Genomic DNA, 23,605 nt, shown 5'->3' with positions numbered 1-23,605 from the left:
TGCACTAAATTCTGTTTTTTGTATCCACATGTTGTTATCATTTCTTTTAGCGCCATCATTTTTAACAGCTCTGTATTATTAGATAATTTTATTCAGGCACTTTAGTCCCTTTCCCAGTTAAACTCACAATCTAAGTTCCCTACCACATGCACATATCCGGGTCATCAGAAGTCACTCAACTACAGCAGCTCTGTCTTTGGGTATTGCGAAAAAAATGGAGCATGCAGGGGAAACCTACGTAGACACAGTGGAAATATATCAATTGTTTGAAAATAAGTTGTTATCATACCTTAGCTTTAGTAAGATCAGTGCATGGGAAGTTGCTGTCTCGGCATCAATGTTAAAAATAAGTTTAGCACTGTTGAATATTTTGTTATGTAGGCATGCATGTTGTGTGAGATATTGAAAAAATACTGTTCCATGTTATGGTTGTTAAACACCTCTAAATTATAAGACTTTCTTTTTGTGATGTAAAACGGTTAAAATATTTTATGCAATAGCAGCACTTAGTATACATTTGGCACAGATGTTTATTTTAATATTTTACAAGATGAATTTAAGCCCTAAAATGGTAAAGTCCTGTTTGAAGTACTCCTCAGACATTCCAGAATAGGAAGTGAAAAGCTCTTACTGATTTAAAAACTCTGTTTATAGGAAGAAAAACTAGAATGTGTGCAGTTTTATTAGTACTGACCAAAACAAAATGGCAAAATATGTTTATTTGATTGAATATATATTACTAGAGCATTCTATAGACAATAATATATACATAGACAAGAAATTATCTTTATAAACATCTCAAACAAGCAAATGTCGTCTACATACATACAAGAATATGTGCACCTATAGCTGATAAGTGCGAGGTGTTCATATTGTATAATGAATCCAACAAATTGCACTTCAGTTTTCTGATCACAACCTCATTCACAATAGTAATGATAAAAGCTAGATTTCAGTAACTGCTGTTGACTACCCGTAGTACGGATATGAATACACAAATTGAACATAAAAAGTGCTGGTAAAAGTACATTTTATACAGTGCCCTGGGCACTACTTATGTGTTGAAAAAAAGTTCCCGCTATGCTTTCTCTGCCTGAGGGAAGGCATAACATACTGGCGCATGCTATATGCAAATACTGTGTGTTATTCCAGGATCCCTCATATCTATCCACATTTCAGCTGCTAAGTAATGTCTGAAGCGTGCGTGTGTGTGTGTGTGTATGTGTATATATCTATATATTTTAAACAGACATGCACACCTTCAATCAAAAGTGAGACTGTCAAGCAGTTTGTGCCAGTATCTCATACTTGCCAACTGTCCCGGAATGTCTGGAAGACTCACGAAATTTGGGTCGGTCTCCGGGACTCCCGGGAGAGCTGGCCCTAATTGACACGATTCGCGTTGAATTGCGTCATTCCCCCCGCGGCAAACCAGCATTTTCGCCGCGGGTGGCGGGGACAAAATGACACGTTTGGCCGCGCCCCACCCCCCCCCCGCCCTCAAGTCACGCCCCTCTCCCGGAAAGAGCTTTGCGAAAGTAGGTAAGTATGCAGTATCTCAGCCAATTCAAATACATTAGCATACTCTCCTTTGCTCGTAACAAGGAACACCCCCAGTCCACCAAACTCCTCCCTATTGGACAGTGCAAGGCTTTGCACCTCTGCTAATGCTACTATCTTGGCCTTTAAATCCCTGTAATATGTATACAAAGTCAGCATGTAACTAGACAAACAAAATTTGATATGTCGTTTTACACTTCTTAAGTTATCCATTCTGCTAGGTGACGGTTAGGGTTAGTATTCAAGAATATTCACACGCCCATATTTATAAAATGTTTTTAAATTGTGTTAAATAATATGTAGCCACATCTTCGTTTAGGATGAAAAGTCTTTTGGTCTTATCATCATCTTGACAGACTTAAATGTTTGCCTGAAACTGTTGAACTGCCCCTCAGAGACTCCTTTCCATGTACCCCAGAAAATGCCATTGCGAACCCCCTTGTAGTCTTTCTCATAGTATTTGCCGTTGAGATTGGCAGACATACATGCATCAAACCACCAGCCAGAGCTATAGTAAGCTCCACAGTTTCCAGATGGATATCTATCATTGTCTTTGTCAGGAGTAGTAAAGAATTTCTGGTCATGGTTGTACTGTTTGCTAAAGTGGAGTGCATCCCCAGCTGTTCCACTATAGTCACTGACAGACAATCGATATTTAAGATATTCATTGGCCACATAGAACAGGTCGTACTTGGCATATTCTTTAACACCCTTAAAATCTTCCAGCTCAATTCTTAACATCATATTATTGTTTTTGGACAAGAGATGTAGTTTATCATTTCCCAGCCAAAACTCCCCACTCAAATTGCCAAAACCATTTTTGTATTCATTCCATGTCCTGTTGAAGCTTGTGCTGCCATCTTTACGGATCTGCACCACTGTCCATCCTCCGCCCATAGATTCCATGTCACAAAATACTTCAAATGTCTTGTTTTTTGGATCTGGCATGATGCGGTAAATACCATTAAGTCTTTTACCCCATTTGTAATAATCAGAGCAATCTTTGTAGATAAGTTGAATGCCTAGAAAGAAAGAATCATGTATAGCAGTTTAATTAAAGCACCAACACTAGCAAAATAAAGCCATACCTTACCATATATTTTGGTTGTCTCAGCAATTCTATAAATTGCATAAGGATAATAGGGTTACATTTATTTTTATATTATTGAGGCCAGTGCATTCAATAAGCATCCGTAGTAAAATGCTACCCATAGAATTAAAGATGGTAAAACTCTATTTACAAAAAATATTATTTTATATATTTCTATTAGAGTTAACAATCTGATTCTCCTAAAATTGACCTATCCAGGCATGACTAAATTTGCTGCGATTGTTACCTACCCCTGTAGCTCCCCCTTCACCCCCCACCCCCCCGAACTAGACAAACCAAATTTTGTATTTCTGCATTTTGGGGTCTGCTAACTAACTATATTTTTTTTAATAATTCCTCTAAGAATATAGTGGGAAGTGGCACACCGCCTCATTTAAAACAGAATTACTATCTGTTTTTGTATTTAATAAGGTAACTTGAAGTTCAAAATTCTTCTATTATTTTTCTGTGTATTTCTAGCTTGAGTGCTTTCAAAAAGTTAGACACAAAGTCACTAAGAAAGATGGTCACTGAAACTATACTTGGCTGGCCCACCAGGAAAGGGTGGATAATGAAACAGCACATTGGTTTCCGCATTTATTTATTGATTAATCATCCGGACATTTATCTTTGCAGCTGTTACTTGTAGATAAAGTGTTATAAATATTTCACTGTCTCCAACCTTCTGTACAATAGTGTGTAAAGGAAGTAAAAGACCAGAATGGAATTTCATGTCCCATACATATCATAAACAGTAATATTTCATCCTGATCTCATTGAGGAAATGGTTTGAATTGACATTGCCAACTTTAGTTTGGGTTTTTTTGTTTTATAACTTTTATTTTTTAGGATATTGAAATATTTAATGAAATACAACTGACAAAGCCAACTTCAGTCTTTGAGAGATGAAGATTTAATTAAGTGTTATTTCTCTTAGTTTATGCTATTACTTTAGAAGAAGGGTGTGCATAAATATGGTCTGGAGGCTTAATGAGGACACATTTACATCCTTTAATTAATAAGGAAATTATATTCATATAAATATGCAGTCTGTAGCATTTACATACATTCAGACCCCCATCTTGACAGTATAATGCAGGTTGGTCCTGTATCATTTACTAAGAGACACTTGTTTTACAAAATACCTAAATGCTGTTAATTCTCCAATATAAGGCACAGTTTTTTGGGGTTTTTTTTCTATGATCTGAGCCACCTGCATACACCACATTTACATCCCCTTAGCAAGCCCCCATGAAGTTGTTTTTTATCTCAGCAAGCATTGTTCTCAAATACTTAACTCATTTGCCAAAATGTTTCTTTTGGAAAAACATTACGCACAGTGAACTGCTTTGGATGCCAGCTTGTACCGGCACCTGTTTCTGTGTAGTTTCACTTTTTTTTGTATTTGCTTCTGTAGTTCACAAGACATTTATATCATATTATGAAAAAGTTACCTCTTATTTCCTTTCTGTTTTTTCCTTTAATGCCCTTTAAAATATCTGTAAGAAATAGTTTTCTTAAAAAATGCCCTTAGATGAGGCTGGAAAAAACTGGAACTGTTATTTGGATCTGAAAGTGTTTTCTAAAACTAAAATAGCTCCAACTGAGATAACTACCATAGTAAATCTGCTGGTTCCCACATCTATTTACTTATTGCAGAAAAGGTTGATCAAGTAAACACCTTTACCACATCACATCTTTGAAACATGTTTTTATTTTTCTGGGTTTTGCAATTCAAATGGCGAACTTTCTATTCTTTATATAAATGCCATAAATATTTATATTGTTTAGAATACTGGAGCACCGTGGTACAGGTGTCTAGAATCTCGACTAGGTAAGAGAAGTTGAAGATTTATTAATACCGTTTGTATGCCAAGTCTACTTCTACTTCCCATTTAGAAGGAATACTGAACTACTTTTGTGCAACATGTATACATGCAAGTGTATAAACCCCTGGTGCATGTGTCATCAGAGTAACTCAAACACAATTCATGTATACTGTAGTTTTTAACTCCTAGTAGTATTTACTGCATTAGTGTATAATAAAATCTGTACACTATAATACATTTGACTGTTTTTGTATCAAATGAGTTAATTTTTTTATTATTTCTGGATAGTTGGTGAAACTTTACAGATGTTAGTTAATGGTTAAATTTTCCAGATTTAAATTGATATGTGATAAGAAAAAGAGGACTGGTTACTACAAATACACACATAAAACAGTCTTGTAGTTCTTAATTGGAATCAGGCAGACTTACTTGAGCTAGGTTCCAGTAACGGGCAGTTGCTAGAGCACTTGTCCAAGTTTCTGAGTTCAAATGACAAGTTTGCCATCTTATTATCAATATAGTTCTCCACACTGTTGAGTGAATCTATCTTCTCTATCTGACTCTGCAAGGTGGTAATCTGGGACCTGGCATTCTTCAGACTAATTGACATTTTTTTCATCTTAGACTCCAGGTCTTTTATTTGATTTTCCTTCCCACCTTCTGGGACCTCAGCAGTCTCTTTTTCCAAGTTGTCATCTGCCTGCAGTTTGCAGTCCTGACATGATTTCTTTAGGTTGTTTACCATTTCTTTAAGGCTCTGTACTTCCTTGATAGTCTTTTCCAGCAGCTGAAACTGCTTAGGCAACTGAATAGTCATTGGAGGCAGAGTTATCTGGTAGGGACAGTTACCATCTTCATCACATTTACCCCCATTCTTCATCTTTATGGGACAGGCATTACCAGCCTTTTCTATTGGAGCAATCTCTTCTTCTTCTTCACCAGCTAGCACGGCTGACAGAGCAGCAAAGGTTATCACACACAAGAAAGACTTCATATTTGGAGTATGAGATGCTGATATGAGAGTCTCTGCACAGCTTATATAGAGCCAGCAGGCTGTGCTGCAACAAGGAGCTTACAGTGTTTCCTCAGAAATGGGTGTGAGCTCTTGCAAAATAAAGGCACATACATGTAAAGGAGAATTTCTCAATAAAGCTATATTTTTACACAATAACATTTATTGCAGTTTATGGGATTTGTTAAAATTATACAGTTACATAATAAAATATTAAAACAATAAAACTATAAAACAAAAGTGTCCTTTTCACTATAGAAAAAAAGACTCAAACAGTTGTTAGTGTAACCTTTTCATGACGATCATCGTTTATTTATGAGGTGCTAAAAAACTTCATCGTGTAATAGACTTGGAATAATAAATCATATATAGAAACAGAACAGGGACATACGAGGTTGACAGAGAAGGTACGTGAGACAGAGGGCAGAGAGGGCTCTACTTGTGAGCGCTTACAATTTTTTTACTTTGGGTATTGTGGAGTACAGGAATCACTTGCTGTGCTTTGTCCTGACTATACACACAAACTGTACAATGACATCAGAATGTAAATAATTCTTATTAATGCCATAATTGACAGTTTAGTAAAAGTCTCCTTGTCGTTGTGTACAGCAGGCTGCATTGATAGAAGAAACTTTGTGTGCCTCATAACATGCATCCATCTAACTCAGATAGCAGTCTGGAATATGAAAGAAATCTGTTAATTCACGGTGACTAAGTGGTTAGCACTTTTGCCTTACAGCACTGGGGTCATGAGTTCAATTCCCGACCATGGCCTTATCTGTGAGGAGTTTGTATGTTCTCCCCATGTTTATGTGGGTTTCATCCGGATACTCCGGTTTCCTCCCACACTCCAAAAAAAACATACTGGTAGGGTAATTGGCTGCTAACAAATTGACCCCAGTCTGTTTATGTGTGTGTGTGTCTGTGTGTTAGGGAATTTAGACTGTAAGCCCCAGTGGGGCAGGGACTGATGTGAGTTCTCTGTAGAGCGCTGTGGAATTAGTGGCGCTATATAAATAAATGATAATAATAATTCAAGAATATATGTCCCAGATTCAAGCTGCTATCAAGTGCAGTGGGTACCAAATACATACATACCGCCGCGACTGCTGCGCACTCTGCTGGATCCAGCTAGAACAGTACTTCAGTCCAGAAGACTGCGGTCAGAGATGACTGGACTAGCTGGTCCCAGGGAGCTTGTATATATACACTCAGTGCTACAAAGAAAACAATACAGATGACGTGGCTTTCTTCTATAGGTCCAGGCTTCAGGAGGGTCCAGTGTAATGCAGGTCATAGGCTAGTTCAAACAACCCTCTCCAAGGGTGAGGGTCAACATTCCAGATGATTCTCCCGCCCAGAAACCAGTTTAAGCTAGTCTATTCACAATACACAATCCGTAACATTTTAAACATTTATTCCCTAACATCGCTAACTAGAGTATGCAATGTGCGATCCCTTCGGTGAATCAACCGGACAACTGCGGATGAATAGGGGATTAAAATGATACTAAACATGACATGTTTTCTGTAACCTGAACCTTAAGTATCACTAAAACGTACATATAACCTTAATATATATATAACTATAAACTAAATACCATCTGCTCATAAATCACTGTGGAATGGAACCATTATAAATATGAAATATATAATTAACTAAATGTGAGATTGTATGCGTGCGTATTTTACCGTGTGATTGCGCCGTTCCACGTGTTACGTGGCGTACTGATCGCAATTGCACGGTAAAACAATATTAACCAATATACTTTCGTTCATCCAATTATATGACTTTGACACCAGTAATCGCCATTGGCTCCTTGTGAGTGAGCTTGGCTTGTGCTGCAGGGTAGCCAAAGGACCCAGCCCCATTAGGCCTCAGCTGACTAAGAGGGCTGCTTTGCACACAAGAACTGGGACAGGCAATTTATCATGGCAGACAGCTCAGCTTTATAAATATACTAGGCCTGATGCTGAGTTAGCTGTCTGCCCATTTGCATGGTATAAATAGCAAAAATTTTGCATTGCGCATGCTCACAGAGAGCGCACACACATGCGTGCATGCAGAATTACATGCACTTGACACTTGCTCCTCCTTACAACTGGAGAGGTGAAACAGGGGAGGGAAGGGGCAATGTAAGCTGAGCACCTGCTAGAGTTCAGGTTCAAATAAATGCAGTTGATGATCACAGCCAGCACTAGTTAGCCACTTCTAATTGGCAGATTGCAAATTCACCTCTGAAGTTAATAGGTGCTTTCTTCATTGATTATACAAAATTTTATAAGATTTTATTGGCATATTTTTTGCTACTTTTATTTGTACTCAAGTAGGAATATTATATCTGCTTTATTAGATCAAGTCTAATAGCGAATGTGTTTTATTCTGTCAAAACAAATGTTAACATTTTCTTGTGCTTGTGACCCGGTGTGTGGATGTATGAATGGCTGATGCATATGTTACAGAAGCAAAGTTGGACGCATTTTGAGATGCCTCTGATTGAAAATACTCTATTTTTATGGGTGGCTTTTTTGAGCATAAATTATGCCCAACATGCGTCCAACTCCGCATCAGGCTCACTGTATTTCTAAACCTAAGTAAGGCTTTTGACAGTGTTGACCACAGCCTCCTCCTTTCATAATTAATAGCTATTGGTGTAGATTCTACCTCTCTAACTGGCACCAAAATGTCAAGGCTGAAGGTGAATTTTCTCCCTCAAAGCTGTTAAAATGAGGGTTCCCACAAGTATCCATCATGGAGCCACTGTTATATATCTTTTATATCAACAATGTAGACTTGGGCGTTAATGAGGAGAAAATTCATCTGTTCTCAGTGATTTATATAAGTTGCATCACTTCAGACTCTGTATGTAGTGACTTACAAGCTGACCTAAACATAGTCCACTTAATGCCAAAAAGACAGTCAAAGCTATCCAATGTTCTCTTCCTTAATTGACTATGTCAATTTTATATACAAGCAACTTCATAGCTGTCACAAAACTGTTTCACCTTGATGACATCTGGGCTCAGAGGCTTAGAGTAACATTTTTTGTACTGAGAAAGTGGACTACATGAGAATAGGTTTGAACTTTTACTCGCAAACCTTTATTAGATTGGCAACTGACTTAGTCTGATGTGTGTATGATAAACATTGATGCTGTGTTGGTGCTAGTGGGAAGACCTGTGAATATAAAATCTAGTCCGTGCAAAGATCCCTTGCAAGATGATTGAGTATCTCAGGCCATCCGGCTACCTGGGTCCCGATCCTGATCGGACTACTGCTGCTAGCTGAATGCTATTCAGACCATGCATTGTTTGACTACAATTTATTATTTTGCCTGGAGTCTGTGTGTACTTGGACATTTTGCTACTACGTGCTGTAGTGCTAATATCATACTTCTGTGTACTATTTTAAGACAGAAGCTAATATTTATTGAACTGTGCTCTGTTCCTGCATTGGCTTTGTCTAGTTGCTATGAAGCACTGAAATATTGTTTTGCTCATTGTTTTCCTGCACAATCAAGCAGTGAACCATTGCTGTGCTTTGTTCCTTCATCAACTGTCCAGTATTACTTGCTGCTATTAAACACTGAACTGCTGTTGTGCTTTGTTCCTGCGTTAACTGTGTCCTATGCTACCTATTGCTGCTATCAAGCACTGAAATATTGCAGTACTCTGTTTCTGCATTGGCTGTGTCTGGTTACACTGGCTGTTATGTAGTGTTGTGTGGCTGGTTATACTCTATTCCTGTATCTGCTGTATATACAGGCCTGCTGAACTCTGCGGAACTATGGTATTGAATATATGCGAGTGCCTAACCTGTCTTCAGCCCATATATGTTATCCTACTACAGTGTCAGCTATGTTCTGCTTTACAACTCATTAACTGCTCCCTTTGTGTTTGCCTTTCTGGTGCCTTTAGCTCATCTTACTACGAGTGTCAATGCTGAAATTCTTCCAGCCCGTCCACTTGGTTGCTGGTAATGACTAATCCAATTGTAATTGCATCTTTCTGCAAGTAAATGCGCTGAATTTCATTGCAGCGTATCTATTTCATGGCCAGTCATTTCTGATTTGGGTGATGGACATAGTCTTTTCTACGTAACATTGCTGTACTTTCTGGCAGCCTCTCAGCTTCTATATGTATATGTACTTATGATTATGAGTCAGTGAGTCCATTCTGTTTGACTCGGTAATAAAATGAACTTATACTGTTAACAGCGTGAACTTGTTTTACTTGTGTGCTGCTATTTACATGAAATACAAATACTGATGTTCTTTGAGCTAACTGCTGATTATCAAGAATATAACACTGCATATCTTTATCTATATTTTTACTTCTTGGGAAGTGTCACGTTATTATCTATGCATTGTGTGGCAAGAGCCCGCTACTGCAGAAGCACACACGAACAACTTCTGTCTTTTTATGTAGTTTTATTGTCAGGATGGTAAATGTTTTGACACCGTACAGATTTCACAGCAATTCTTGGAGACCCTAAACGCTAGCTAGACATAGCTCAGCTCTCTCAAGACCAGCCAGCTTCCCCAGCGTTGGTCTCAGTGCACAAATGACACAAACAAGCTTTTATGCATGATACTCCTCCCCCAGCCCTAGCTTGATGGGCAGGTGACACACCCACCTTCTCTTTAAGAGAAAACGCCCATCACTGGCTCTGTTTGCACTAATAGACACACCCTGTCTGTTTGCTGAGAGGAAATCATGTAAGTTAACAAAACTTTAAACTACACATAAGTCTTTACTTTGTTTAACCTGAATCTAGTTGCATAACTGCGCCACTGTCTTACTCTGCTTGTATGTTTTCTCTGCATCTTGTCAGATAAATGCCTCCCTTTGTTACAATTGTTATTCAACTGTAGTTCAAACCTAATTACAGTCCTGTTATTTACTATGAAAGGAGCACTGAAAAGTTCAGTCTTTAATTTGAATAGCAGGTCATCTTATCTTTTTAAACCTGTGTCATCTCAGTATTGTGCTACTTGGTGCCAGAGGTAGAGGTGATCAGCAACAGGGGTCTAATCCTGCTTGAGGTCAACATAGTTCCTGACAATAGCTTGATAAATTGGACATATTTTACCACAGAGTTATTCATGACTGGTTTCTCCATCGCCATACATCACAACTCTTTAAAGATGGCTGTAGGTTGGGCCTCTCTATTTTACAGATAAAATCTAAATGCAACTCTCTGGAGACACAGAGCTATCACTGGCAAATTCCAACAATATATTGCTGGTTATCTGTCTAGTAATATGCCTGGATCCTTGCCCTTAGAAGCTATTCGCTGATCTCCCTGAAAATACCAAAAGCACTAACACATTTTGGGAGAGCTACCATAGGATTTGTTCTACAGTCACTTTAGTAATGTGTTACAAAAATCACTGCAGCTGAGCACTTAGTATTACTGTGCTTATACTTGAAACACATTACAGAAGTCTCAAAATGCTTCCAAAGATCCCAGAACATTCCACGCCCCTTCAACAATCTCCCTGTGTTTCCTATCCCTCCTTCTTGAATTAGTGCATAACTTGTCTCTAAATCATCTGCTTATCTATTACCAAAAATCTCACCTTCCCCTGCTTATCTATTATTTGTGTACTTGCAGCACCATATTTCCTTCTCTCTGAGGGGTAGATTACTTTAGCCATGAGGTGCTGTGGGACATCACCTTGATGTATGGCTGTGCACATTGCCGGTTAATATGGTACAGATATCTCCGCTCATTTTCCCTCGCATCTCAATGGGATGCGAGTTTAGTAAAAGATCCGTCGTTTTGTATCTTGCAGACTGTTCTGGAGGCACCTCACGTCTTTTTGAATGCTCCCCCTTAGTATTTATCGCAGTTCCAGATCCCCACTTGCTAACTGGTTGCACATCTCTCTGCTACCCTGTCTTTTGGTCTACAGTTTATTCAGTGCCGCATCAGTGCGACATATGGGCTGGGGGGGCATATCTGATAGCTGAGCCGGCTCGGTACTTTCTAACTTTTTCGGAATCAAAAAAGCTGGGTACATTTGATAAGATGATCACAATACAACTTTAAGGCTTTTAATAGAACAAGGGTACCTATTGCTCAGACAAGAAACTGATAAATAATGTGAACTTAAATAATGAATGCTTACGTTGTCTGTGAGGATGCATTCTAATACCTATAGGCAATCTACCAGCCCGCAACCAGACAGGCACATCTATAAATAGAGAAGAGAGAGACAGCATGGGCATCAGTGGAGGGGTGTTGTAAAGCAGGCATGCCCAAACAGACAAAGACCTGACATACCAAGTAGTGAAAATCTACTAACAAATATGTAACAGACATTTAACTTTGTAGACTTGGCATCATCTTGAACTTTATTTCAGTGTAGCTTGTAAGGAAGGGGTGGAGCTATCAGATTAAATGTGGATTTAACCACTTTCTCACAAAGCTGTCAGGCTTATGCCCAGTCTAAATTAGTCTATTGGGAAAAGAGTGTTTTGAAACTGCAAAACCTCTCCCAGGCATGTTGCTACAGGGACAAACACAATACTACTAGATAATATATACAGTTCCCTAGACAATTTCCTCTAACACTTGACTACCAATCCCCTCTGACACCTGAATACCAAACTGTCACTCACTTTCTTCAGATCCCTCTCCTATATCTCATTGTTATCATTGCTGCCTCCCCTTCTCCCCACTTACCTCTTGCTTAGCTGTTTTACTGTGGTTCCACTGCACACTCTCTGCTTCTTTGCTGCTCAATTTAAACACACTTCTTCTCTGACCATGTTTAACTGGTGTATTAGAATTCTGTCCCTGCGCACAGCATTTTGGGGCCTCCATCAGCTTCCATATTTGTTAATTTAGAGTGAAACAGTGGTTAGGTGAGTTCTAGACAACAGACTGTGCATTTAGCTAAGCCTGAACATCTAGACTGTTATTATATGAGAACTGGTCATTGTGCCCCTGACTACTTTGCACTTGTTCTTGTGTGAATAACTTACTTGTGACAATTAAAGTTACATACTTTCATTTTCCATTTTCCTCAATTGACAAGGTTGCTGCAGCTCAAGCCTGGACTGATTACTATTGGGCAGCTCCCCTGTTTCTGGTAATACCACACATTCTTGTTTGAAAGCCTGGCATAGGCCACTTGCTCTTCCCTCAAAGACAAGGCCACCATCTTGGACCAACTGTCACTAACCCTAGAGACAGTGAAGGACAAAACTATTGATGGAATCATAACCTGTTTTTTTCTGGTCTAAGATTTATGTCAAGATAGTCTAGTTCTGCAATATCTCCTAGAATTTTAGGGGACGGCACCTAAGCATCAACCTCTGGACACTTCTGTTGTCCCTCTCAATCATTAGGATTTTATTCGAGAAAATAGGGTCCGTTGTTTATTTTAGTGATGATAGATAAGCCACTAGATAACCTGAAGCATTCTCATTATGCACTGCCATTGCTAAACAAATGGCTATCAATTAATGAACCTCTTCTCCTGAGTGGGTCTTTCAGAAGTTGTCCTTTCAGATCGGAATACAGATTTCATGTCCCCAATGATGAAAGTGGTTCTGAGGCTCTTCAAAGTTCATTTGGTTAGGATTTCAGTTTACCATCCTCAGATTAATGACCTAGTTGATCGATTTAATCAGACCTTGAAGGCTATGCTTAAAAGATTTGTCCAAATAGTGAAGAATTTGGATGAACTTCCCTTCTCCTGTTTGTAGTTTGGGAAGCTCCTCAGGCTTCAACCAGCTTTTTTGCTGTTTCTATATGGCAGGATGTCTAAGGCATTCACATTCTGTTGCATGACTCATTGATGTATTAAACTTTCAGAGAGGAAAATGTTCTGTAATATGTGTTGGATATGCATTATTGCCTAGATTTAATTGGTCAGTTCAAAGTCAACAGAATTTGAGGAATTCACTGCACGCCAAAGGGATTGTATAATTGGAATACATGGTCCCATATTTTTGCCCCAAGTAACTAGGTATTGTTACTATTGCCCATTTAAGAGAGCAAATTATTGGCCAAACTGCAGGTTATCTATTCTGAATAAGACATTGCAGGCAAACTAAATGACTAAATCAGTAGCCTCAGACTATAAAAGGTAAGCAAATATACCATGTTAAGAGCAAGAGGCTCTATTTGTACATGCAGTTGTGGGTGGTTTTAATCTAGGCCCTAAGGTGGGAAATCAGTTTTCGGAATCCCATGTCCCTCACTAGGCATCGCTCTCCCAAGACTCAAAGGAGCCTTTAGTGCTGGCGTGTATATTCTCTGACACCCCAGTAGGAAACAACCTGGTAAAGTAGAACATTTACACCAGGGTCCATGGTCACCAAAGATCTTATAGGCTCCCCAAGGGGAAAAGGGACCAGGAAAAAATGGACAAGAGATGTTAAAGTTAGGTGTCATTAAAATGTCCATGAGTAAATGGTGTAGCTACATTGTCCTTGTTTATAAGACTGATGGAAAAACTAATTTATATGAGAATTTCCATAAAATAAATAGGGTCTTGAAATGTAATACTTTTCCTATGCCTCATGTGAAGGAACTCCTCTACTGCCTAGGGCCAACCTGATATATTTTCACTCTGGATTTTACAAAACTTATTGAAAAACCAAGATGGTAACGGAGGCAAAGTACAATACTGCACTTGCCACCCAATTGGGGCTATTGCAGTTAAAAACAATACTTTTTGGACTCCATGGTGTTTCTGCTTCCATCCAGCAGCTCATGGGTGAAGAACTCGGCCTGCACCAGAATTATACAATGACATGCCTGGATGATGTTGCCATTTATAGTATCTGGAAGGCTCACGTGAATAGGCTCCTTAAGTTCCTTTGTCCCATCGGCTTTATAGCTAATTTGAAGAAATTGCCCTAGAAAAATTTAGGACCAAATTGCTAGGGTATTGTAGGAAATATTTGCTTAAAACCTCTGGTTAATAATATTCAGACTTTGAAAATTACTTCTCTCCAACAAGCGAAGAAAGAGACACATTTATTCATTGGCTTTCCAGGCAGGATGCTTGTACCTAATTGTTTCGACTTTTTGTCCCCTTTGAACAGATTTATTTAAAAAACTTCTTTACCTGATTTGTGCTGTAGGACTTCTGACTATCAGAACTCATTTGACAAAATAACAAAAGGTTCTCTGTAAAGGTCCTGCACCTAAGTCTGATTTTAGTTGTCAGCTTCTCCTGCAGACTGCCGCTCTGGACGTGGATCTTGGAGCAATTCTGCATGAGGACTTTGAGGGCATGGAGCTCCCAGTCTTATATCTTTTCTAAGCTGAAAAACTATCCTCGGCATATGAAGTATTATTCAGTGTAAAATGTGTGCCTTGTGGTGAAATGTGACATATGAACTTTCACATGTACAACACTTAATGTGGGGAATGTTTAACAGGACACATTAGTGAGGAGTCAGTTGGTAAAGTGCCACATGTAAAGCCTCACATGTGGAGGGAATTACCCTTAGCAAGTTGAGTGCTGTGCAGAACAGTGTGGCTGTAGTAGGGAGAGTCCCTGGATATTGGGATGGAAGTCAGGGGAGCAGCCTGGATCACCCTCACTATGGGAAGAGCCTTGTCAGGAGCTGTGAGAGAGAGTCCCTGGAGATGTGAGATGAATAACAATGCAGCATCAGGATGAGATAACATAATGTGGGGAGGGGGTCGCTGCATATAGGCAGCAAGGTTACATCAAATGGAGGAGTCCCTGAGTTAGGGGATGGCTGCTGGCGGAGATATAAGAGATGTGTGATACTTCTAGTCCCAGTAATACTACTACTGTCAAAGTTGCCTATGTAACATCGTTGAAACAGGAGGAGTGAGGAGAACTGTGCTTTGAAATATCAATCTTACATCTGCTGCAGGATACCCCAAGTATGTGCCCACACAACACCAGACAAGAGGGGGTTTCGCAGGTCCACCTCTGATATTAAAATTCATATGCTTGGAATCCCCTTGCCTCCTCAATACTGTCTCGTCAGTGCCTGCTAAATTGTGATATCTTGAATACTCAGAAAAGAAAGGTAAAACTGTGACGCGCCAGCATGCCTTGACACCAATGGCCCGATGAGCAATGTAGTGCCACGAAAGAAAATTTAAATAGACCACACTCCTCGTGCATACAGCATCGTTTTATAACGAACACTGTCAAGTCGTATCTCTGCACTATCGTTGGGCGTAAGTATATGCATTTGTGCACCTGGCATAGAAATACTTCTGTACTTTGAGTTGGTTGTATCTTGAAATATATGCGACTCAATTCAACTAAAAGTAACACTATACCCACACACATACACTCTGTAGTGGTGGAATACTACATTAGCTGTAACGCACTCCATTAATAATAGTGTGGCCGGTCTTTCTTTTGTGTACATGGTAAGCTGAAGTGAACTTATTAAATTGATGAATAATGGGCAACTGAGGTGTCAAACAAATAATACAGCTCTCCTTGTGTCTCCACGATTATGTGGTATAAATCAATTTATATCTCAGTCCGTGAATAGTATAGCTCACTGTAAACCTTAGTCTTCACTCTGAGTGACTGGATTCCTACAGACAAGTAGGAAATCACCCAGGGAAGTTTGAGACGTGGAGGGGGTTAAAAGAGTATCAGGTTTTTAGAAGGGGTTGGCTTGTATGGTTCTACTTTCAACAAGCCTGGATTATGGATTGCTGGACTATTTGGCACATGATTGAGGTCAGTTTACCCACTAGCTGTGTGGTGTGTAATACAACTTTGATTTATCTCTTCTTAAAAGGGATCTGATGAAGCTAAGGGTGCCTCAACAAATCTGAGGATGTTGCCAGCAGCAACTGGATCCTGAGATAGTCTTCTCCTGCGGTTATTGTGACAACTGCTAGTAGCACACTGGGCCCTCACCCATAATCAACAACACAATCCACAAAGTCTGACAATGGATAACATGGTTCTTAAACACATTTTTTTTTACACGTCTGCCTCCCTCCTTGTGACCTCAGTGCTTGATAGCAGCAAGTAACACTGAGCACCGTTGATACAGGTATAGAGCACAGCAATATAGCAGCTGGTGGTACCAGACACAGCTAATGCACAAACAGTTCAATTAATATAGGCCTCAATCTCATATAGTATGCAGAGGTATTATACCAGCACAGCAGCATGATGTCCAAATGCACATAGACTTCAAACAAAGAAATAAATCAGAATTGGAAATGCAGAGGTCAGAATGGCAGGTGGCGAGCAGCAGTGATCAATACAAAGCAGGTCAGCATACAGAGTATATGTAACAGGGTTGCTGGGTACTGGTCTGAGAGACTCAAATATCTGGCAAGGAATCTTTGCACTGATTGGATCTTATAAGCACAGAATTTCCCTCCAGCACCTGCACAGCATCAATGTTCATGAAAACACACATCAGATTCTGTGTTTCATTAGATCCAAGCCAGCTGCCAAACTAGAAAAAGTTTGTGAGCAATAGTTCCCAGGAATTCTCCTATAGTGCACTTTTTTACCAAATGCTATTCTAGGCCTCTGAGCCAAAGCTGAAACAGTTTGTGACACAAAATAGTAAAGGTCCATTTTCTGTCTCCAGCCTGCCAGGAACCTAAGAGAGAGAGAGAGAGAGGTGTAGAGAATGGGAGAGGGGAGTGAAAGACATATGGCTGAATGGGGGAGGCGGATATTAAAAGTAGCAAACATATACAGCACAATCTATAACAAGAAATCTTAACAGTGACAACCCCATTAAAAAAAGGGTTTACAAATGAATTATCCACTGTGGGTAGCATGGTGGACCACTATGTATACCATGTATGAGTATTGGAGTCTGGGGTGAAGACATTATGAACAACTGCAAACAGCATATTCATTGTTTAAACTTTGGGTAAAGAAGAAACTAATCAGACGATAAGAGATATGAAAGATAAAGATTAACTGGACAATGCATTTATAATAGAAGGCGGTCAACCATCTCGATGTGGGTTAAACGTACAGACAGCTTACTCCCTCAAAGGGAACATTGAGCAGTTTGGATTGCAAGGGAGGAAGGGGTATTTTATATTTAAGGGAAACAAGCATCTTGTATAATTGTGTGGACTTTCCTTCACATGTGAGGGATCAGAAGGAAAGGCAGTTTACTGGTCTCCTTTTATAAGCGAGATGAAGACTAGTTGACCAGTATGCATGCAGGTAAGTAAATAGGTAGATAAGTAGGTAGGTAGTGGAAGTACGAGTAAGTTAAACTAAGAGATTAAGTGGGCATTTGTAGTTGATTGGCTTCAACAGAGCGGGTAGGAAGTCCTAGACTAGTCGCCAAGAAAGCCAGTAACATGAAATGCAGCACAATAATAATAAACAGTGAGACAATCAGGTGCCACGGAGTCCTCAGAGCAGGCTGCTGGTTAGGACTTCCTCTTTTGCCACCTTGCAAACTACCACTCCTTGCGCTGGGGCATAGAAATAGGGCTGAGTGAAATGTGTGTTTTGTGCCATTCTGGGAGAGTTTTCTGAATGCCAAGGGCTAGATTTACTAATCTGCGGGTTTGAAAAAGTGGGGATGTTGCCTATAGCAACCAATCAGATTCTAGCTGTCAATTTGTAGAATGTACTAAATAAAGGAAAGCTAGAATCTGATTGGTTGCTATAGGCAACATCCCCACTTTTTCAAACCCGCAGCTTAGTAAATCTAGCCCCAAGTGTCTTAAAAAATAATCATAGAGTTTTGTTTTGGTAAAAGTCACATTTATCTCAGTGAGACATCTGGATGCCCCAGTGGAACCTAGTTTTCTGTTTCCAGAGTTCATCAGTTAAAGACACCTTTTTTTATAGAGAATTTGCCAAGACAAGTCTTGGCATATTTGGATTTTGTGGTCATTGAATTCAGTTTCTTCAGGCTTCCTGGCTTTTTCTAGGATCTGATCCTTAACTTTGTATTAGTGGATGTGTCATATAATGTCCCAATACTGCTCCACCTGGAGGTTTCTTGGCCTCATTCCCTAAGGGTTCTGTCAAACTTTATTTGATTATTGGGTTCAACATCCATGATCTCAATTAAAATTTTGGTGAGTGCATCAACAATACCACGAGGTGGGAGTTTCTTTGAGTACTCCTCTGACCCCAAATTGTTGCACCTACCCCAGTTATTGAAGTCCTCTAGAGTTCTCTAAATTTCCTTTCCATGATTGTCTACTGCTTCTATATATTGTGACAGAAGCTCTGGACAAATGGTAAATGGCAGGTACATAAGTCCCAGGTTCCTTTTGTTTGTTTTTTAAATAGACTGATCAAGAGATGCACCTGTGATGTGCCTGTGAAAAGGCAGCTGGGATATGCAACCAGTGTCTCAGACCTGGGGAGGAGGTGAGTTGCCTCCTGAGACACTCTGCTGTGGTGAGCAATAATATAGAGAGGGCCTTGCTAAAATGTATTGGCTAACAGCCAGACCGCTAGGTTTTTGTTTATATTTTGTTGTGTTTACAAGCTGGTAAACAAACTGGCTGTGGCTGTTATCCTGAAACCTCTGGACTTGTGTGGTTTACTGCTGCTGTTCACCGCATCTTCCCCAAGGAGATAGTACCTATTCCCCTGACTACACTACAATATATATATATATATATATATATATATATATATATATATATATATATATATATATATGTGTGTGTGTATATATGTCTGTTTTATGTACATTGTTCTGGACAGAACTTCAACTCATTGTGTTTCTTCTTTACTTCCTACCACATATTTCATTCAGCGCCGAGAATTACTATTTTTTCCAGGGTAAGTAGGTCCGCTTGGTACTCCTGATGTCCCAAACAATATAGTTGGAAGGCCATACCTGCTGGTATTTGCGCTGCTACGCAAGGAGGCACAGAGTCTAACCACGCCCTAGGTCTTCACCAGGGAACCCCGCAAGGAGTTTTGGAGTTAGCCGCTGAGACGTGTCAGTCGCGGTTCTCCCAGGTAGCTACTAGCGAGGTTGGGTGGATAATGTAGTCAACAATCCAAGGTCAAATTCGTGCAGGCAACAAAGTACAGAGGGGTCAGGCAGAAGAGTAGTTGGGAAGCCAGAGGTCAGAGCCAGGAGGTACAACAGGAACCAGGGAAAATCCGAGAGAGTAGTCAAACAGGCCGGGGTCAGAATCCAGGAGATGCAGGCAGAATAAATATATATATATATATATAAGGATACAGGGGAGCCAAGAGACAGGCTAGGAGACTAGATACTCTGGCACCCTAGTGATGCCAGAGTCTAGTTTAAATAGTGCTGCCAGACCTTTCATTGGTGGGAGTGGAGGAAGCGCTGCTCAGCGTATCTGTTGCCTAGCAACGGGACGAGCGGCAGAGAGAGGGCGTCCGTCCCAGCACCAGGTAAGAGTGCGGGACGGCGCCTGACACCTGATTGTTCTACTGGTTATAAATCCTAGTTTTAACTTGAGCAAGTTCTGCATGGAGGTTAACTAATTGAGAATTCAGCCCTTCTTGTAGCCTTTGTTCAAGATTGTGAATATCCTTCTTTGTAGGTATGGTGTTGAGGGGTCTAAGAATTTCTCCCATGTGTCCATTCAACAAGAGTGCAGGTCTGCTCCTTAAGTCTGTTGCAGGACTGGTGAGAAAGGGGCTGTAGAGGTTGAACTGATCTGGGTAGGCATTAAAGAGAAACTGGAGAATGTCACATTTGAGGAAAGAGTCAAATGTGAATCTTGTGTACTTACTTTTATTCCTTAGCTGGTTGTTTTAAAATATATTAGGTATCAAGATTACAATCATGAAATACTAGCACAAAGAATATATACTCACAAACTATGTATAAGAAAATGTGTTAATATCACAGTTAAAATACTTTAGCTTCAATAAGTTGTTAGACAAAAACATAATTTTTTTTAATTCAGTGCATGGAAACTGCATAATCAACAAGCAGCCTTGGATGAATTATGTATCAAGGAATACTTTAACTGAGAAGATCTGGCACAGTCACTCACCAGCAAGGTTTAAAAAAGGCTTGAACAAAGCCCTTCTTATATAATCTTTTCCTTACATTAAAGTAAATACTGATGCAAAACGGGCAGTAGATAACATTATTCTAAATATAACAGCTAAGTTTGCAATATAAGCAATTATATTCACGTATTGCTTATAACAAACAATAGAAAGCATACACAAATACTTATCTCTATCTGTATAAAAATCAACATTAGATTGAGTTGGTAAAATAATCATTGTCTATCTGAGTCCTAAATTGCTTAAAGAGCTAAGTGAATGCTATCATTACTGCATTGTTTGTCATGATATAGCGAGCTGCCGTTGCTTATTAAAGTGGAAAGTTAATAATGGAGCCCTAAATATATGCCATACTTACACACAAGTGGGGCTTTGGTGTGGTACCATAGTAGGAGGAAAGTTCAGCAGGTAGCTGATTGGAATGGCTGAAGGCCTTATGCATATCACATTTATTCACGCTATAGGGTTGTCGGCTTTAGGAGATCTTTGGCCTGCTGAAATAGAAGTAAAGTCAACTATTTATTTTTTTAATAGGTTTCTTTTATTCTCCAATGTCCATATAACATTGCTTTTTACTTTTGCAATACTGATATGCATACACTATACCCTATATGCCATAGGTCAATACAATTTCCCCACCAGACAGCTTGTTATGAACAGCCACACACGTTATTTTTGTGACACTTTTAATTCTTAGTGTTGTTTTAAAGTAGCATTATAATAAAATAAATAATAAAATTAAGAACTTTTATAGAATGATGACACCACCCAAAGTACAGTGGCAGGAGTTATGTTTCTTTTTTACATTAATGGAAATAATTAAAAGCTAAAGGAATAAACAGTGTTAAAATAAAGGTGCCCACTATTTGTGTGCTCTGGGCCACCATCAGAAATTGTGGTCCCAGTACAGGTTGACCTGGTGGGACCCTCGCCCCATACCTTGGTGTGAGTAGACACTGCCTCCCAGCAGAGGCGCCTAGGCCTTTTCTCCAACCCTGTGCTGCGCTTTCCTACCTGTTCTTGCAGCTTTGTCTATTGGTGCTGCTGCCGGTGTCTTCACGTCAGTTGCTGCTTGGTCAGATCCTAGATTGCTGGGGCCCTATTTGGAAAAGAGATGTTACTATTCACATCCTGGTAAGCAGAACACTGATGAAACACTAGACTATCCTAATCCCAGCAAGCCAGACATTAAACTAATAGCAACCACGTTTAATTATTAGCCCTTCTTCCGCCCAACTAGCCAGTTAATAAATTAACAGTGTTTACGTTTAATAAATAAGCCTCAGTCCCCTCAGCCAGCCTCAAATTTAGAAGCACTCCCTGTTAATATGTACATATATTTCTCAACTACTACCACCACCAGCTCTGATATTTAAATTAGTCATCAATATCAATATCATTAACATTTAATTAAATGGCTATTTCTCCTAACAAGCCCCAAGTTTTTTGCAGATTAGGCACCATAACAGTCATGTCAACCCACCCCCCCAAATATATATATATATATATATATATATATATGTATATATATATATATATATATATATATATATATATTAATATAAATGTTTGTAGGTGAATTTCCTCCACAGCTCTCAAGGTGAAGCTGCCAAATCTTACATAGTTATTTAGTATTGACAAAGTAAGCTATTAGACCACATAGCGACAGATATTGAAAACAGTTATTTGCTTGTAAACCATTTGACTGCTGGAAGGAAACCATAATGACTATGCAGCAAAGCAACAAATATTATTTTCTAAATAACACTTTGGGTCTGTTTACCAAATAATTTGCTAATATATAAAAATGCTACACATTACAAATCGGACCCACGCAACACAGGGTGTTATTTTTTTAAGATGAATGTTGTATTGCAAAATGAGTAATTTAACACTTTTATAAGTAACCTTTTGGAATTTATTCTGCAAACCAGAAAGCAAAATAGTTTCCCTTTCCCATCAATCAACAATTTAGTAAAGAAATTGCAACCATGCAGCCATTGCTAAAACATTTCTATAGTCCTGTTAATCCCTATGTTTAAGTGTGTAGGGCTTTAATACAACAATGAACTAACCTGTGTAATTTTTTAACCTTCTATGGACAAAAAAATATCTCTTTCCAAACAAATCAGCTTTGAGAAGTATTACTTCTTCCAGTTCTTTTACTTGCTAAATGAAGTGTAACATTTCATCCACAGGAAAGAACATTAAAGTGAGTGGCATGTGTAGTTAGTCTGGGGATGGATATCCGAATAGAACAGATGCATGATGCAGCGTATAATGTAATCATGATGGCTATGCTAATTCGTGCATATCTGACTGATAATTAGGGATGAATTCACTTTGTACCAATTGAAAAACATATCTCATTTTTTCTTTCTCATAGCTGTTTGCAGCTGGTAAAATACCTGGGACCAGAGTAGCTGAACTGAAGGCAAAGTATACTTTTCTGCTTGAGACATTAAAAAGGTATTGTATCACCAACTCCTCTTGTTGTATTGTTAAAGTTACAAATGTACTACTATTTTCCTCTATAATACATAAACAATATCAAGATATCCTTGATCTATTATGATACATTTAAAAATATATAATAAAGTGATACTTCACAGTAAAAGCTTCTTAATGGCAAACTCCAACTTTGTTTACTTTTCATTTTTTTAACTTAAATAACAATTCTAGACACAAAGAGCCTGACGTATATAGTTAAACATAATGGTTAAGCTACAAGAAAATTCTGGCGCTGATTGAGCTTGTATCGTATTGCAAAATGTAAATCGATAGTGAAACTCCTGCAGCTATGAAGAGCCTGTGAGTTCTATGAAGGGAGAAACAACAATGCAAAAAATCACAGCGCTGAGTTCCACACCCTATGATCTGTAAATAAATCCGTGAAACTCGCATCTCAAATGATATAAAATTTATTGACACAAATTACACAATAAAATAAAAAAACATAAAATTATTAGAATATTGAAAGCTGTACTCCAAACCTGATCAGTGCACTGATCTAGAAACTAATAGTTTCATAGATACCAGCTATTATGAATTTAGAGTTAAGAGATTTATATTATCAGCAGAAATTTTTCTCACATTGCCCGTAATAAATTGCCCATGTGTGTTTATCC

The 23,605-nt window shown here is 39.0% G+C and overlaps 3 protein-coding genes across 5 annotated transcripts in view; 2 read left to right on the top strand and 1 right to left on the bottom strand.

Moving 5' to 3' along the window:
• Nucleotides 1–23,605, top strand: part of CCDC146 (coiled-coil domain containing 146) — a 165,922-nt gene that overhangs the window by 20,358 nt on the left and 121,959 nt on the right. For all 3 annotated transcript variants that reach the window (XM_075208740.1, XM_075208738.1, XM_075208739.1), the window contains exon 3: nucleotides 22,864–22,946. In XM_075208740.1, coding sequence (XP_075064841.1) covers nucleotides 22,864–22,946 — 83 coding nt within the window. The remainder of the gene's footprint in view (nucleotides 1–22,863; nucleotides 22,947–23,605) is intronic.
• LOC142152281 (N-acyl-phosphatidylethanolamine-hydrolyzing phospholipase D-like) overlaps nucleotides 1–23,605 on the top strand; it is a 386,092-nt gene that overhangs the window by 355,963 nt on the left and 6,524 nt on the right. The gene's annotated exons all lie outside the window — the stretch shown is intronic.
• Nucleotides 701–5,539, bottom strand: FGL2 (fibrinogen like 2). Its single transcript, XM_075208729.1, has 2 exons — nucleotides 4,909–5,539; nucleotides 701–2,582 (listed from the first exon to the last, which is right to left on the bottom strand). The coding sequence occupies exons 1-2, from the start codon at nucleotides 5,471–5,473 to the stop codon at nucleotides 1,876–1,878; spliced, it is 1,272 nt and encodes a 423-aa protein (XP_075064830.1). The 5' UTR covers nucleotides 5,474–5,539; the 3' UTR covers nucleotides 701–1,875.

This window comes from Mixophyes fleayi, chromosome 4, assembly GCF_038048845.1.
Source record: "Mixophyes fleayi isolate aMixFle1 chromosome 4, aMixFle1.hap1, whole genome shotgun sequence".
Lineage (NCBI taxonomy): Eukaryota > Metazoa > Chordata > Amphibia > Anura > Limnodynastidae > Mixophyes > Mixophyes fleayi.
This window is presented reverse-complemented; position numbering and strand designations above follow the sequence as displayed.

Bases quoted from the DNA above. Each gene is read 5' to 3' on its own strand.
- FGL2 (XM_075208729.1), bottom strand. From the start codon at position 5,473: ATGAAGTCTTTCTTGTGTGTGATAACCTTTGCTGCTCTGTCAGCCGTG. The intron at 2,583-4,908 runs GTAAGTCTGCCT...CTTTCTTTCTAG, and splicing joins GTTACTGGAACCTAGCTCAA to GCATTCAACTTATCTACAAA.